Here is a 13,988-nt window from a genome sequence, read left to right on the forward strand (position 1 = left end):
GTATGCTTGTCTTTATTGGTCAGTGCATTGAGTATCAGAGTTGGGAAGTGATGTTGCAGCTGTACAGAACATTGGTTCGGCCACTTTTGGAGTATTGTGTGCATTTCTGGTTTCCATCCTATAGAGGGTGTTGGGAAACTAGAAAAATTTACGAGAATGTTGCCAAGGTTGGAGGGTTTGAACTATTGGGAGAGACTGAATAGGCTGGGGCTATTTTCCCTGAAGCATTGGAGGCTGAAGGGTGACCTTATAGAAGTTTATAAATCATGAGGGACATGGATAGGGTCATTATGCAAGGTCATTTCCCTGGGTAGAGAAGTCCAAAACTAGAGGTCATAGGTTTAAGGTGAGAGGAGAAGATATAAAAGGGACCTAAGGAGCAGCATTTTCATGCATGTGTGTATGGAATGAGGTGCTAGAGGAAGTGGTGGAGGCTGGTACAATTACAACATTTAAAAGGCATCTGGATGGTTATTGAAAAGGTAGGATTTAGAGGGATATGGGACAAGTGCTGACAAATAGTACTAGATTTATATAGGATATCTGGTCGGCATGGACGATTTGGACCAAAGAGTATGTTTCTGTGCTTTATATCTCTATGACTCTATGTTTGAAGAGTAAGTTTAAGAGTTCAGGCTCTAGGTAGCTGCAAGATTAGAGGAATATGATCAAGGGGTGAGATTATGCCTGGGGGTGTTGGGTCCTGTCGGAGGTTGGATCATGTCCAGTAAGTGACAACTGTTCCATCAACATGAGTGTGTGGCAGGTTCGAGGTTGACAATGTGAATGGAACTTCGGGCCCTTTGCTGGGAAACAACTGCTGTATTGCAGCACTCGCTTTTGACTTTTGATTAATTGGAGGCAAATTTTGTTCATTCACCACTGGATTCTAGACAAAAACAATGTAAAAAATCAGAGGCAGTGGAAGGGCTGAGGCAGGCGATACTGGGGAACATAGGAGCAAGAGAAAACCAATCTACCCATCAAGATGCCCCATCATTCAGTATAATTATGACTGATCAAATGTTTCAACGCCTTTTACACACCCTATCCTATAACCATGTGTGCTATTGGCAATTCGATATTTATCAGTCTCTTCTTTAAACATACTCAAAGAGTAAGCCTCTACAGCCCAAGGATTCACTAGCCTCTGAGATGGAGCTGGAGGACCCCCAAGTATATTTGATAATCTAACCTTATGTTTTTGAATAATTTTGCCAAGAGGCAACTTACAGCCATGACATGGGAGGGTTCGAAAACTAGATCTGAGGGAATTGAGAAAGGATCCAACCTGTCAACGAGTACACCTCATTGGTGAGTACCTGATATGGTCACCTGGTGAGGAATTGTTTGGGATCGAACCCCTGGTTGGAGTGTCATAGGAACATATGACTGAGGAGCAGGAGTAGACCATTTGGTCCTTCAGACCTATTCAATCATGACTGATCTGGGTTTGATTCATCTCCATTTTCCTGTCTGCCTCCCACCCTAACCACTGATCCCCTTGCCTATAAAAATCTATTTAACATGATTTTAAATAAATGCAATGGCCCAGCCCCCATTACATTCTGGAGATGAGAATTCCACATGACATTCCAAGAGAAAAGATTTCTCCTCATCTCTGTCTTAAAAAGAAGACCCCTTCTTTTTAAACTGTGTCCCCAGTTTAGTCTTTCCCACAACATGAGCCATCCTCCTGGTGTCTTCTCTGCTCAATCCCTTCAGGATTGTTTGTGTATCAGATCAACTCTCACAGTCTGTACCCTGACAGATACAGGATAGAGGCCAGTTCACCCTCTCCTCAGAGGATTAATCCCCTTGTTCGCTCATTATTCCCAATGCTGAAACAACTCTCGGTTCAAGGTAAAATGGAATAATCTGGGAACTCTTGAAAGTTGGGCAATTTCAGTGGATGGAGTAACCAAAGGTCTCAGGCCCTGTGACGTGGTTGAGGTATCCCACAACCTCTAGTCACTACGGTAACAGGTCTAAGTGAGAATTAATACTTCAGGGCCGAGAAATGATTTAGTAAGAGAAAGCAAAAGAGATGTCAATGTCATGCAAATCTTATCTCAACATCTGTTTATATTGCTGTATTTCTTTCCCCAAACTGTTGGTAATGACACCATTTGTGTTTATTTTGGATCATCATGGCGAGTTTATTTGCATTCTCATTGCAGGCCAAACTTTCTTGGCCTGTCTTCTCATGCATCTGCCAGAGGCCAGACTTGCCTGAATTCTCATGAAAACCAAACCTGCGCAGCTTAGGGCATTTCACAATGCACAACCGACTCATTTATGAACTTGCCCAGGGTTTTTATCTTTTCACAACTTCGCAGCTTCCTGACAGATCAGATCTGCCTCAGTTTAGGGTTTAGTAATGCGATTCACACCTTTTTTTTGCAATTCATTCTTGGGATGTGGACATCACAGCCAGACCAGGCCGGTATTTATTGCCCAGAGGGCAGTTGAGAGTCAATCATATTGCTATGAATCTGGAATTACATGATGGGCAGACCACGTAAGGATAGCAGATTTCCTTCCCTGAAGGGCATTAGTGGACAAGATGGGTTTTTCCTGATAATTGGCAATGGTTTCACAGTCATCATTGAAATCTGAATATCAGATTTTTTTTAATTCTAATTCCACCATCTGCCATGATAGAACCCAAACCCTGGAGTTTCTGGATTAAAAGTCTGGTGATAATACCACTGGGCCATTGCATCCCCTGTAAACCACCATTTGGCGATCTATCTCTGAGCATTGTCTGACAGTTCTCATCAGATTAATTGTTTCCCTGCTCAGAGCCATTGTTCCATCTGCTTGTCCCACCTCAGGCTGTGCCATTAGCTGTCTGCAATGGGACTTAGAAACTTCTTAAAATCTTTGTCTTTCACTGACCTCTGCACGTCCCAAAGCATCTTAAAACAAATGTAAAATGCTGCAGACAAACGAAATAAACATGGATAACATCAGAAAAACTCAACAGGTCTGGCAGCATCTATGGAGAGAGTAACACAGTTAATGTTTCAAGTCCACTATGACTCTCCTTCAGAAAAATTAACTCTGAAACATTAACTCTGTTTCTCCCTTCACAGAACTTACCAGATCAGCTGAGTTTCTTTGTTTTCATTTAAGATACCTCCTTTAAGCAGGTTGATATCAAATTAAACTTGGCAGTTGTTGCAGTGAAGCACCTTGGGATATTTTGTCATGCTAAGGGTGCTATATAAATTCAACTTGCTCTGGATGTTATCAGTTAGGTTTAACCTGAAATAAACTTGGTGCCCCATCAGCAAACTTTGCTTAAAACTTTGCATGAAGTTAATTAGTGGAATGGAGGGTCTTTCAATAGTGAGATCTCCTTTACCCTGAACAGAAACAGCTTTGTGAGGTTGTGGATCAATTAATTAAGTTGTTCTTGGAAGAAAAGCTCTATCTAGGCTGGAGTTTTGGCTCCAAACACACAGCAGGCTTTGTGTTTCAGCACAAAGTAACCTTGTCACAATGCAACTCAGTCCCAGCTGAAATGTCAGCTTTTAGAATGAAACACATAATACCAGTCAATGGGAGAAGAGGGCAGATATACAGGCCCTTCAGTGTGAGCATGGGATTCTGACATTGCTTTATAACAGATTCTGGAAGACACAGCTGATTCTTTCACATCACAAAGAGGGGCCTGAAAACCAGGCTCTAACCGTTCAAACAATAGCACAGTAAATTGCCACAAACTGAATTTTTAAATCTCATAATGATGACAGAACATGAAGTTAAGACTTTACCCTGTTTCAACCTGCTCTCTGACTGTCCTGGGAAAGTTTGATGGGGACTATATAGAGGGAGTTTCACTCTGTATCTAGTCCCATGCTGAACCTGTCTGGAAATGTTTGATGGGGACAGAGTAGAGGGATCTTTACTGTGTACCTAACCCTGTGCTGTCGCTATCCCGGGAATGTTTGAGTCCTTTATGTAACATATTTAACAGTAAAACACCATAAAGTGTTTTACAGTAGCGATTATCTTAACAAGGTTTGAGACTATATCACATGAAAAGACATTAGGAGAGAAGTAGGCAAAGTGGATGGCGTTAATGGAAGAGAATGACAGGGAGGATGTCATAGGCATTCAGACGTCCATAACTCATGGTAGTGTCATCTCTGGTGGATTGATTTTGATTTGGGTCCACAGGAGATAGGTGGCACATAGAGATTTTAAAATTGCAGTGTCTCTAGTACTAGGATCCAATTTTGATTAGTGTCTGCTTTATTCCTTCTTGTTCACTTTTCTTCTTTTGGGCTTATAGATGGTCAACACAAAAGGAGTTACATTGTGTGATTATTCCAACTTTGTCCTGATGTATTATTCTTTTATCGCAGGGAAGAACCTGTGCAATCTTCATGTTAGTTCACAAACTGAAGAAGTCAGAATTCAAAATGTATTAGTTAAGTTTTAACAGCGTTAAAATGCTGGCAAGTCTGGCTGCACCCTCTCACTCACAACGCTGGGCCGCCTTTGTATTTCCCAGCTAGACCACCAGCTCCATGCTTTCAGTTCCTGCATGCCTCTCTCCCTTCCCTCTCTGACATGTCAAGCTTTATCCTGCTGCTTTTTGCATTTCTGCTCAGCACAAATGGAATTTAAATACTAATGCATATAAGTTGAACCCAGATGACTGCAGCACTTGCCAAAGATTCAATTAACCCACACAGGTTTGTAGTGGAGTTGAACCAATTGACAGGGTGTATTCTCGCTGCTGTTTCAGCCTCCTGTTGGATGGTTCGTGTATCTTTGCTGAGACAAGGTTGCTTGTGGGTTTCTTTATTCTGTTGGTTTCTTTCATACTTATGCTGACATAACCCATTGGAGCCTGCACTCCAATCTCATTTATACACAGAATTTCTGGTTAAAACATATAAGCAATGTTTCTGCTTATTTAAAAATGGATCTCATATCCATCTGAGTCAGACTTAATATTTGGCTGTGCAAAGACAGGCCTCACCTGCTGCCTGAGACAGGCCTCACTCTGTAACTGCAGTGTAGCTGACTCAACTCGTGCTTGAGTGCAGTGCAGGCCCCAGCTCATGTGTGGGTCAGTGCAGGCCCCAGCTCATGTGTGGGTCAGTGCAGGCCCCAGCTCATGTGTGGGTCAGTGCAGGCCCCAGCTCATGTGTGGGTCAGTGCAGGCCTCAGCTCATGTCTGAGTTGGCGCAGGCTTCAGCTCATGTCTAAGTTAGCACAGGCCACAGTTCATTTCTGGATCAGTGCAGGCCTCAGTTCATGTCTGAGTTAGCGCAGGCCTCAGCTCATGTCTGAGTAAGCGCAGGCCTCAGCTCATGTCTGAGTTAGTGCAGGCCTCAGCTTATGCCTGAGTTAGCACAGGCCTCATCTGACCCAGTCAGTGTTGGCTTTAAACCTGCACGACCAAGTACCAGCCTGGACAGATAAATGCAGGACATGCTGCAATTTAAGAAGCTTTTGAGTCAATAAGTTACTGTCCAGGCCCAATCTGCATCAGCAGCTTCACTCTGGGTATGTTGATGAAAGTTGGGATCCTCCAACCTTCCTTGCCCCGCCCACCCTCTCCCCCCCCACTCCCCATGTCCCCACCATACTCCTGCCGTATCGCTTACCCAACCCGTCATGGTCTCACAGATTCTTTGCTCAATGATTTGGTTTGTTCTAGGCTGTCCAACAGCTACTTCTTGACCATTTCTGATAGTTCCAGAACCGGTAGTCAAAAGCATTGACAGAAACATAGAGGAAATTGGGTGGGTCACTGGCAGATGATAAACATTTGCTGTTCCGCCTAAACTTAAAAGAAATGCAGTGGTTCTGGGAAATCCATTTGTATACACACTGAATATTTTATTTGTGTCTTGATTGTAAATTCTGAGGCAGACAGGAATTCAGAATGTGGTCCACACGCAAATATCGATGAATTGGTCGGACAGACGAGGTTCTGGCATGGGAAGGACTATTGCAACTTTGTCTACAAGGACTGGGTCCAGCTGGACAAACCATTTGACGGTGAGTTAAGCCACAACAGATATCCTTGATGTCCTTAATCATGGCATGCGGGCCCCAAGTGCTAACATGCATCAAGTCACAGACACAAAGGAAATACAAAAGGAGTAGGCCATTCGGCCCTTTCAGTCTGCTTCACCATTTAATATGATCATGGTCATCCCTTTATTCCGTGTCCCTTTCATCTATTGCCCTGTGAGGCTCCCTGACCTGCATTAGCTCCTAGTCTGATGCAACTTGATTTTAGAATTCTCATCTTTGCAAATCCCTTCATGACCTCGTCCCCCCCTCTCTCTCTCTCTCTCTCTGTCTCTCTCTCCTTCTCTTACATCTACTCCTCTAGCCTCTCCCCAGGTGTCTACTGTCTTATGTGCATCATCCATTTTTGTAACATTCCACCATGGTGGATATGTGTTCTGAAATGTTTAAATGGAGAGAGACTGCAGAATTCTGAGATACAGGGGGAATCTGGGTGTTCTCCTATATGAATGACTAAAAGTTAGAATGCAGCAAGTAATTGAGAAGATGGGACGGCTGGAAAATGGGAAGCCTTCAGAAATGAGATAACGAGAGTCCAGAGGCAGTATGTTCCTGCTAGGGTGAAATGAAAGGCTAGTAGGTATAGGGAATGCTGGATGACTAAAGAAATTGAGGGTTTGGTTAAGAAAAAGAAGAATCATATGTCAGGTATAGACAAGATAGATCGAATGATTCCTTAGAAGAGTATAAAGGCAGCACAAGTATACTTAAGAGGGAAATCAGGAGGGCAAAAAGGGGACATGAGGTAGCTTTGGCAAATAGAGTTAAGGAGAATCCAAAGGGTTTTTACAAATACATTAAGGACAAAAAAAAACTATGGAGAGAATAGGGCCCCTCAAAGATCAGCAAGGCGGTGTTTGTGTAGAGCTGCAGGAGATAGGGGAGATATTAAACGAATACTTTGCATCAGAATTTACTGTGGAAAAGGACATGGAAGATATAGAATGCAGGGAAATAGATGGTGACATTTTAAAAATGTCTATATTATACAGTAGGAAGTGCTGGATGTCTTGAAACACATAAAAGTGGGTAATTCTTCAGGCCCTGATCAGGTGTACCCTCAAACTCTGTGGGAAGGTAGGGAAGTGATTACTGGGCCCCTTGCTGAGGTATTTGTATCATCAATAGTCACAGGTGAGGTGCCAGAAGACTGGAGGTTGGCTAACATGGTGCTACTGTTTAAGAAGGGTGGTAAGGACAGGCCAGGGAACTATAGACCAGTGAGCCTGATGTCGGTGGTAGGTAAGTTTTTGGAGGAAACCCTGTCGGTGGTAGGTAAGTATTTGGAAAGGCAAGGATTGATTAGGGATAGTCAACATGGCTTTGTGCATGGGAAATCATGTCTCACAAACTTGATTGAGTTTTTTGAAGAAGTATCAAAGAAGATTGATGAGAGCAGAGCAGTAGATGGAGGTGTAGTGGACAGTGAAGAAGGTTGCCTCAGATTACAACAGATTCTTTAGCAGATGGACTAATGGGCTGAGAAATGGCAGATGGGGTTTAATTTAGATAAATGCGAGGTGCTGCATTTTGGGAAAGCAAATCTTAGCAGGACTTATCCACTTAATGTTAGGGTCTGAGGGAGTGTTGCTAAACAAAGAGACCTTGGAGTGCAGGTTCGTAGTTCCTTGAAAGTGGAGTCACAGGTAGATAGAATAGTGAAGAAGGTGTTTGGTATGCTTTCCTTTATTGGTCAGAGCATTGAGTACAGGAGTTGGGGGGTCATGTAAGCCACTTTTGGAATATTGCGTGCAATTCTGGTCTCCATCCTATCGGAAGGATATCGTGAAACTCGAAAGGGTTCAGAAAACATTTATAAGGATGTTGCTAGGATTGGAAGATTTGAGCTATAGGGAGAGATTGAATAGGCTGGGGCTGTTTTCCCTGGAGCGTTGGAGGCTGGGGGTGACCTTATAGAGACTTATAAAATCATAAGGGGCATGGATAGGATAAATAGCCAAAGTCTCTTCCCTGGGGTGGGGGAGTCCAGAACTAGAGTCCATAGGTTTAGGGTGAGAGGGGAAAGATATAAAAGAGACCTAAGGGGCAACTTTTTCACTCAGAGGGTGGTACGTGTATGGAATGAGCTACCAGAGGAAGTGGTGGAGGCTGGTACAATTGCAAGCATTTAGAAGGCATCTGGATGGGTATATAAATTGGAAGGGTTTGGAGGGATATGGGCCGGGTGCTGGCAGGTGGGACTAGATTGGCTTGGGATATCTGGTCGGCATGGACGGGTTGGACCAAAGGATCTGTTTCAGTGCTGTATATCTCTATGACTCTGAATGGAATGCTGCTCTCACTGGTAGATGTCCTGGGTTTTAACGGCAAGCCAAAGGAACCTTGTGAGATGTTGCTGTGCATCTTGTACATGATACTTTGTGAGCCACAGATATTAAGAGTGATGGGGCTGAGATAGGAACATTATATTAATTTGCTGATTCGTTAGGATCTTATTGAGTAGGGCAACAGATTTAAGGAGCAGAAAGGCCTCCACTTTCCAAGACTTGAGGAATGAATAATTGGTGTTTTGGGTTGGATAGGAGAGATGTTGCTGAAGGAAAGCCAAATTCTCCAAACAGTCAATGATTTTGCCACCACAAGGTATTCAACTCATCTAAATATCCAGAAACAAATTACACAAACTATCACCAGAGCCAGCACCAGGACTGAGCTGGAGACTTTTCTGATTTCCATTTCCCTGTGTTCTTGTCTATTTGGTGTGTTTGCCCACTGATCCAGGAATATTGCTCTGTTTGGTTCTGATCTCACAGCCTTTGGCTAAAATCTCTGTCTGTCCCTCAGATTTCATTGACCGTTACAACACTCCCAGAATGCCTTGGCATGACATTGCTTCAGTGGTGCATGGGAAGGCCGCTCGCAGTGTGGCACGGCATTTCATCCAACGTTGGAACTTCACAAAGGTGACTCTCTCCCCGAGTTGATCCGTCAGACTGGTTCATCCAATAGTGGATGGTTATCCAGAGCAGTAAGCTGAGGAGTAGTAGATGGAGTTTAATTCAGAGAAATGCGAGGTGCTGCATTTTGGGAAACCAAATCTTAGCAAGACATACACTTATTGGTGAGGTCCTAGGGAGTGTTGCTGCACAAAGAGATCTTGGAGTGCAGGTTCATTACTCCATGAAAGAGGAGTTGCAGGTAGATAGGATAGTGAAGACGGTGTTTGGTATGCTTTCCTTTATTGGTCAGAGTATTGAGTACAGGAGTTGGGAGGTCATTTTGCGGCTATACTGGACGTTGCATAGGCCATTTTTGGAATATTGCGTGCAGTTTTGGTCTCCTTCCTATCAGAAAGGTTCTGATAGGAACTTGAAAGGGTTCAGAAAATATTTACAAAGATGCTGCCAGGGTTGGAGGATTTGAGATACAAGTAGAAGCTGAATAGGCTGGGGCTGTTTTCCCTGGACCGTCAAAGGCTGAGGGGTGACCTCATAGAGGTTTATAAAATCATGAGGGGCATGGATAGGGTAAATAGACAAGGTCTTTTCCCTGGGGTGGGGGAGTCCAGAACGAGAGAGCATAGGTTTCGGGTGAGAGATAAAAGATATAAAAGGGATGCATGGGGCAACTTTTTCACACAGATGGTGGTGCGTCTACAGAATGAACGAGGAAGTGGTGGACGCTGGTACAATTGCACCATTTCAAAGGCACCTGGATGGGTATATAAATAGGAAGAGTTTAGAGGGATATGGACCAAGTGCTGGCAACTGGGACTAGATGAGGTTGGGATGGACGGGTTGGACAGAAAGGTCTGTCTCGGTGCTGTACCTCTCTATGACTCTATGAGTCCAAATGCCTCTTTACCAAGCTTCATCTTGCAATGCGGAGACCAAATGGCAATGCCTGACAAAAGTGCTGGAAATATTCAGTTGGTCTGGCAGCACTTGAGGAGGAAAAACAGAGTTAACATTTAAAGATATGAGGTTTCATCAGAATTCAACTTGGTGTTGTACCACTGATCATTTCCAGCACTTTCTGTTTTGATTTCAGATTTCCAGCATCTGAAGTATTTTCCTTTTGACTCAGTGCTTAACTTTGGCTTAGGAACTTACACGGAGCAGTGCCTGTGTCATAGAGCAATGAGAGTCAATGTTTCAGCTCGGCCCATCATTGTCTGCTGCAATCTCGAGCAAACAAAGATATTCAGTGCAGCACTTCCTCAGCACTCACCCACCAACAGTGCAGCACTCCCTCAGTATTGACCTTCCGACAGTGCAGAATTCCCTCAGTACTGACCTTCTGACAATGCAGCATTCCCTCAGTACTGACCCTCTGACAGTGCAGCTTTCCCTCAGCACTGACTCTCCAACAATGCAGAATTCCCTTAGTACTGACCCTCCAACAGTGCAGCTTTCCCTCAGTACTGACCTGACAGTGCAGCTTTCCCTCAGTTCTGACCCGCTGACAGTGTGGTGTTCCCTCAGTACTGACCCTCTGACAGTGCAGCATTCCCTCAGTACTGACCCTCCGAAGTGCAAAATTCCCTCAGTGCTGACCCTCTGACAGTGCAGTACTGCCTCAGTACTGATCCTCTGACAGTGCAGCATTCCCTCAGTATTGACCCTCTGACAGTGCAAAACTCTCTCAGTGCTGACCCACTAACAGTGCAGCATTCCCTCAGTACTGACCCTCCGATAGTGCAGCATTCCCTCAGTGCTGACCCTCTGACAGTGCAAAATTCCCTCAGTGCTGACCCTCTGACAGTGCAGCATTCCCTCAGTATTGACCCTCTGACAGTGCAAAATTCCCTCAATGCTGACCCACTGACAGTGCAGCATTCCCTCAGTGCTTAGCCTCCGACAGTGCAGCTTTCCCTCAGTACTGACCCTCCGACAGTGCAAAATTCCCTCAGTACTGACCCTCCGACAGTGCAAAATTCCCTCAGTGCTGACCCTCCAACAGTGCAGCATTCCCTCAGTGCTGACCCTCTGACAGTGCAAAATTCCCTCAGTGCTTATCCACTAACAGTGCAGCATTCCCTCAGTGCTGACACTCCAACAGTGCAGCATTCTCTCAGTACTGACCCTCTAACAGCGCAAAATTCCCTCAGTGCTGACCCTCTGACAGTGCAAAATTCCCTCAATGCTGACCCACTAACAGTGCAGCATTCCCTCAATGCTGACCCTCTGACAGTGCAAAATTCCCTCAGTACTGACCCTCTGACAGTGCAAAATTCCCTCAATGCTGACCCTCTGACTGTGCAAAATTCCCTCAGTGCTGACCCTCTGACAGTGCAGTACTGCCTCAGTACTGATCCTCCGACAGTGCAGCATTCCCTCAGTACTGACCCTCCGACAGTGCAGCATTCCCTCAGTACTGACGCTCCAGCAGTGCAAAATTCCCTCAGTACTGACCCATTAACAGTGCAGCATTCCTTCAGTACTGACCCTCCAACAGTGCAAAATTCCCTCAGTACTGACCCTCTGACAGTGCAGCATTCCCTCAGTACTGACCCTCCGACAGTGCAGCATTCCCTCAGTACCGACCCTCTGAGAGTGCAGCATTCCCTCAGTACTAACCCTCCGACAGTGCGGCATTCCCTCAGTACTGATCCTCCGACAGTGCAGAATTCCCTCAGTGCTGATCCTCTGACAGTGCAGCACTGCCTCAGTACTCACTCACTAATAATGCAATGTTCCCTCAGTGCTGCGACAGGAATGTTTGTCCAGATAATGAACTCAAGTCTCTTGGTTGAGGTCCCAATTCTCAGACAGAGGTGACATAGCGTACCTATTAAATGACTGGTCACACCTCTGTCAGGTCCACACCCTCCCACTAGCCCACACTCCACTCCCAGCACCTTCCCCTGCCACTGCAGGAGGGGTAAAACCTGTACCCTCACCACTCCCCTTACCTCTGTCCAAGGCCCCAAAGGATCCTTCCACATCTGACAGAAATTTATCTGTACCTCCACTAATGTCATCTGTTGTATCCGTTGCACCGATGAGATCTCCTCTACATTGGGGAGACAGGATGCCTCCTTGCAGATCATTTCAGTGAACCTCTTTGGGACACCCACACCAACCAACCTCACCGCCCCATGGCTGAACACTTCAATTCCCTCTCTTACTCCGCCTTCATCTCCTCTGCTCACACGTCTATAATACTGAACGTGTTTGGAACTTTTCTTGATTTAGTTTGACGCAAGAAACATTTTTTTTTGTCTTCTTTTCCAGATTGTTAAAGCAAAGTATCGGCCTGTGTCCTACCCATATCTTGTGCCAAAATCAATGTCAACAGCAAATGAGTTGAGGTACCAAGTACCTGGATCAGTCCATGCTCGAGTGCAGGTCTGTGTGTGTTGTTGAATTTATTACTTTACTGAAACATCCTTTTTAAATACATTCTTACTGTGTAAACATTATTGACATTTATTTCTCATTCCTACTTGTCCTCGAGAAGATGATTGTAAGCCACCTTCTTGAACCTTTGCAGTCTTTGGAGGTACAGGTAGATCCACATTGCTGATAGAGAAGGTATTCCAGAATTTTGACCCAGCAACTCTGAAGGAATGGTGATGTATTTCCAAGTCAGGATGGTGAGTGGCTTGGAGGGGAATTTGCAGGTTGCGGTGGTCACGTGTAACTATTATCCTTCTCTTTCAAGATAGTAGTAGTCCTGGGTTTGGAAGATGCTGTGTAAGGATCCTTCATAAATTTCTGCAGTGCATCTTGTAGATGGTAGATGCTACTGCTACTGGTCAAGGGAGTAAATGTTTTTGGCTGTGTTGCCCAAGTAAGTTGTTTTGTATTGGAATGTGTCTCAATGTCTGAGTGTTGTTGGAATTGCACTCATCCTGGCTAGTGAGATTATTCTATCACGCTCCTGATTTGTGCCTTGTGGACAGGGTTTGGGGAGTCAGGAAGTGAGTTACTCACTATAGGATTCCTAACATCTGACCTGGTCTTGTAGCTGCAGTATTTATATGACAAGTCCAATTCAACTTCTGATCAATGGCACCCAGGATCTTGACACTGGGAAGGTCAGTTAAGGTAATGCTAATGAATGTCAAGGGGCGATGGCTAGTTTTTCTCTTGTTGTGAATGGTCATTGTCTGACACTTGTGTAGTGTGAATGTCATTTGTTGCTCATAAGCCCAAACTTGAATGTTATTCAGCTCTAACTGCATATGGAAAATTGATGATTGTTTCATGGAAGTACATAAAACAGGAGCAGGAGTAGGCCTTTCATTCTATCAAACTTACTTCACCATTCAATACAACCGTGGCTGATCGTCTATTTTAACACCACGCTTTCGCTCTCTCCCTATACTCTTTAAGACCTTAAACCTCTGAATATCTATCCACCTCCTCCTTAAAAATATTCAGTGATCTGTCCTCCACAGCCTTCCGTGGTAGAGAATTTCACAGGCTCACCACCCTCTTTCTTCATTTCAGTCGAAATGGCCTACCCTTTTCTCGAAACCGTGACTTTTTGTTTGGTATTCCCTAAGCAAGGGAAATATCTTCCCTGCATTCACTCTGTCCAGTCTAGAGGAGAGTGATGGACTCAATGACTGTAATGTCATTGAATGTTAAGAAGAGGTGATTAATGTCTGTCTTGTTGGAGACTATCATTGTCAAGTGTGAAAGTGCCTTTCCATGTATCAGTCCAATCCTCAATGCTGAAAATAAATCACTCACAGCTTTGAAAGGACACTGAGGATTGATGTAGGTGTGCAGACTCAAGGAGGGAGGCACAGTGGCAAGGTGGTTAGCATTGTTGCCTCACAGCACCAGAGACATGGGTCCAATTCCAGCTTTGTGCAGCTGCCTGTGTGGAGGTTACACGTTCTCACAGTGACTGTTCAGGTTTCAATCAGGTGCTCTGGTTTCCTGCCACAGTTTGGAGGTGTGCAGGTTTAATGGATTGACCATAGTGTTCAGGGATGTATAGGCTAGGTG

The 13,988-nt window shown here is 44.6% G+C and overlaps 1 protein-coding gene across 6 annotated transcripts in view; it reads left to right on the forward strand.

Moving 5' to 3' along the window:
- The window catches only part of LOC122556122 (phospholipase D1-like), a 154,259-nt gene that overhangs the window by 114,739 nt on the left and 25,532 nt on the right, over positions 1-13,988 (forward strand). For all 6 annotated transcript variants that reach the window (XM_087993372.1, XM_087993370.1, XM_087993371.1 and 3 more), the window contains 3 exons: positions 5,899-6,027; positions 8,869-8,987; positions 12,261-12,374. In XM_087993372.1, the coding sequence (XP_087849498.1) occupies positions 5,899-6,027; positions 8,869-8,987; positions 12,261-12,374 (362 nt within the window). The remainder of the gene's footprint in view (positions 1-5,898; positions 6,028-8,868; positions 8,988-12,260; positions 12,375-13,988) is intronic.

The sequence above is a fragment of the Chiloscyllium plagiosum genome, unplaced genomic scaffold (assembly GCF_037043375.1).
Source record: "Chiloscyllium plagiosum isolate Xiang-an unplaced genomic scaffold, Cpla_swu_hap1 HiC_scaffold_13, whole genome shotgun sequence".
Lineage (NCBI taxonomy): Eukaryota > Metazoa > Chordata > Chondrichthyes > Orectolobiformes > Hemiscylliidae > Chiloscyllium > Chiloscyllium plagiosum.